The sequence below is a fragment of the Plasmodium gonderi genome, assembly GCF_002157705.1.
Source record: "Plasmodium gonderi DNA, contig: Pgo-contig_6, whole genome shotgun sequence".
Taxonomy (NCBI): Eukaryota; Apicomplexa; class Aconoidasida; order Haemosporida; family Plasmodiidae; genus Plasmodium; species Plasmodium gonderi.
This window is the reverse complement of record NW_021628945.1, coordinates 4,832-6,589: the sequence shown is the minus strand read 5'-3', so window position 1 is coordinate 6,589 and position 1,758 is coordinate 4,832. Positions and strand designations below refer to the sequence as shown.

At 17.1% G+C, this 1,758-nt stretch overlaps 1 protein-coding gene across 1 annotated transcript in view; it reads right to left on the bottom strand.

Annotated features, from left to right (window-relative positions):
• Nucleotides 1-1,521: 1,521 nt before the first annotated feature.
• The window catches only part of PGO_000050 (variable surface protein), a gene marked incomplete at both ends in the record, with an annotated part of 1,248 nt that continues 1,011 nt past the window's right edge, over nt 1,522-1,758 (bottom strand). Inside the window, one exon of the mRNA XM_028690697.1 lies at nt 1,522-1,674. Within this exon, the coding sequence (XP_028546498.1) occupies nt 1,522-1,674 (153 nt within the window). The remainder of the gene's footprint in view (nt 1,675-1,758) is intronic.

Genomic DNA, 1,758 nt, shown 5'->3' with positions numbered 1-1,758 from the left:
AAATATAATTATTTTTTTATATTTTATATTACTTTTTTTTATATTTTCAAAATTACATAAGTTAATTGTTTATGGTATTTATATACAATAAAAATTTTATTAGAATTTTATTTTTACATCTGAATCATTAATTATTATTTTTTTGTACATAAATATAGATGAGTAATAATATATTATTATGAAATTAAGATATACATATATTGTTCTTGATTTCACACATATTATAATATATGTACTTTTTGATTGTAAATTTTACGTTATCTATAATTAGCATAAATTATAAAAAACTTATATTTCTAATAAAAAATTTAATAGTCTTTAATGCATTGAAACAACATTACATGAAAAAAAATTTGCCATAAAAATAACAATATTTAATCTTTTTAAAGGATATAATGAGTGAATCAAATAAAATTAACATGTGAGTGTTTAATGTTCAATGATAAAAAATTTTTTGAACCATATATAATTATATTATTTATAATTTTATAAAAAGTTTTAAAAAAAAAAAAAATATATTAATGTATTAATAATATATATATACATACATTTTTGAAGAGATATAAATTAATATTCAACATTAATATATTAGATTTTTTCTAATAATTTTGTTTTAGTTCCTTGGAGAAATATACTAAATCCAAAAAGTAAGATTTAATGATCACCTATAGTATAATTATATATTTAGTTTATTTAATTTTTTTGTAATATTTTTTTGCAATTATAATATATTACAATTATGACTTCTTTTTCTTTTTTGATTAAATTAAAAACCATATTTTATAACATTAAAAATATATGTATCCTTGTTAAAATGAAATTATTTTACATATGCATATTCACTAGCTGTACCTTAATTTATTTATATTTACACCCTTTGTAGGTATATATGCTTTTCGAGTTATTAGAGTGTTATTTATATGGTTAACGTTTTTTCTTTTTCCCTTCTTCTTTTGATTATATTATATTCATTGGAAAAAAATACCGGAAGTCAATATAATGCTTATATAAGGAGCATTCACATGATTTCTCTAAAAAGAAAGTATAACACTCTTAATTTTTTCAATATTATATTAGGAAATTAATTTATTATATATATATTTATAAGCAGAAGAATGATTTTCTAATATTAATGATTAATTTTTTTTTAACAACTAATTTTTTCTTGTGAGAGTGTTTGTGTTAGTTCATCATGCACTGCTTGTATCTCCAAGTAAATAAATATAAGATGTTATGATTACAATAAATATGGCAATAAGATATATGTGTTTAAATTATTTTCCTTTTAATTAGTAAAATGCTTATTTTTCCAATTGTAGTAATAATTAAAAAATTAATTTCGATATATTATAGCATTTTACTAGGTATTATAAACATTCTTTTTTATTTATTTACTATATTATCATATTAATATAATTATATTTATATTATACAAAAATTCGAACACTATATTTTTGTTCATTTAAGTAATATAAATTGGATCCAGTAACTAATATTACTCATTTATTGGATTAGGCTAATTTAACTATATGCTATTTTATATCTATCATCAATTGAATTTTTGTATTCAACATCAAATGAATACATAAGGTCCATATTATTTTTGTTATTTTTATTAAACATACTCCTTAATTTCCGTACACTTGGTTTTAAAAATGAAAAATAATGGGTATACTAAAGAAAAAATATAATAATATTTTTATTTTTTGTTCATGTATATTATATGTATTTTTTAATAATATTTCTAAGATAAATTAT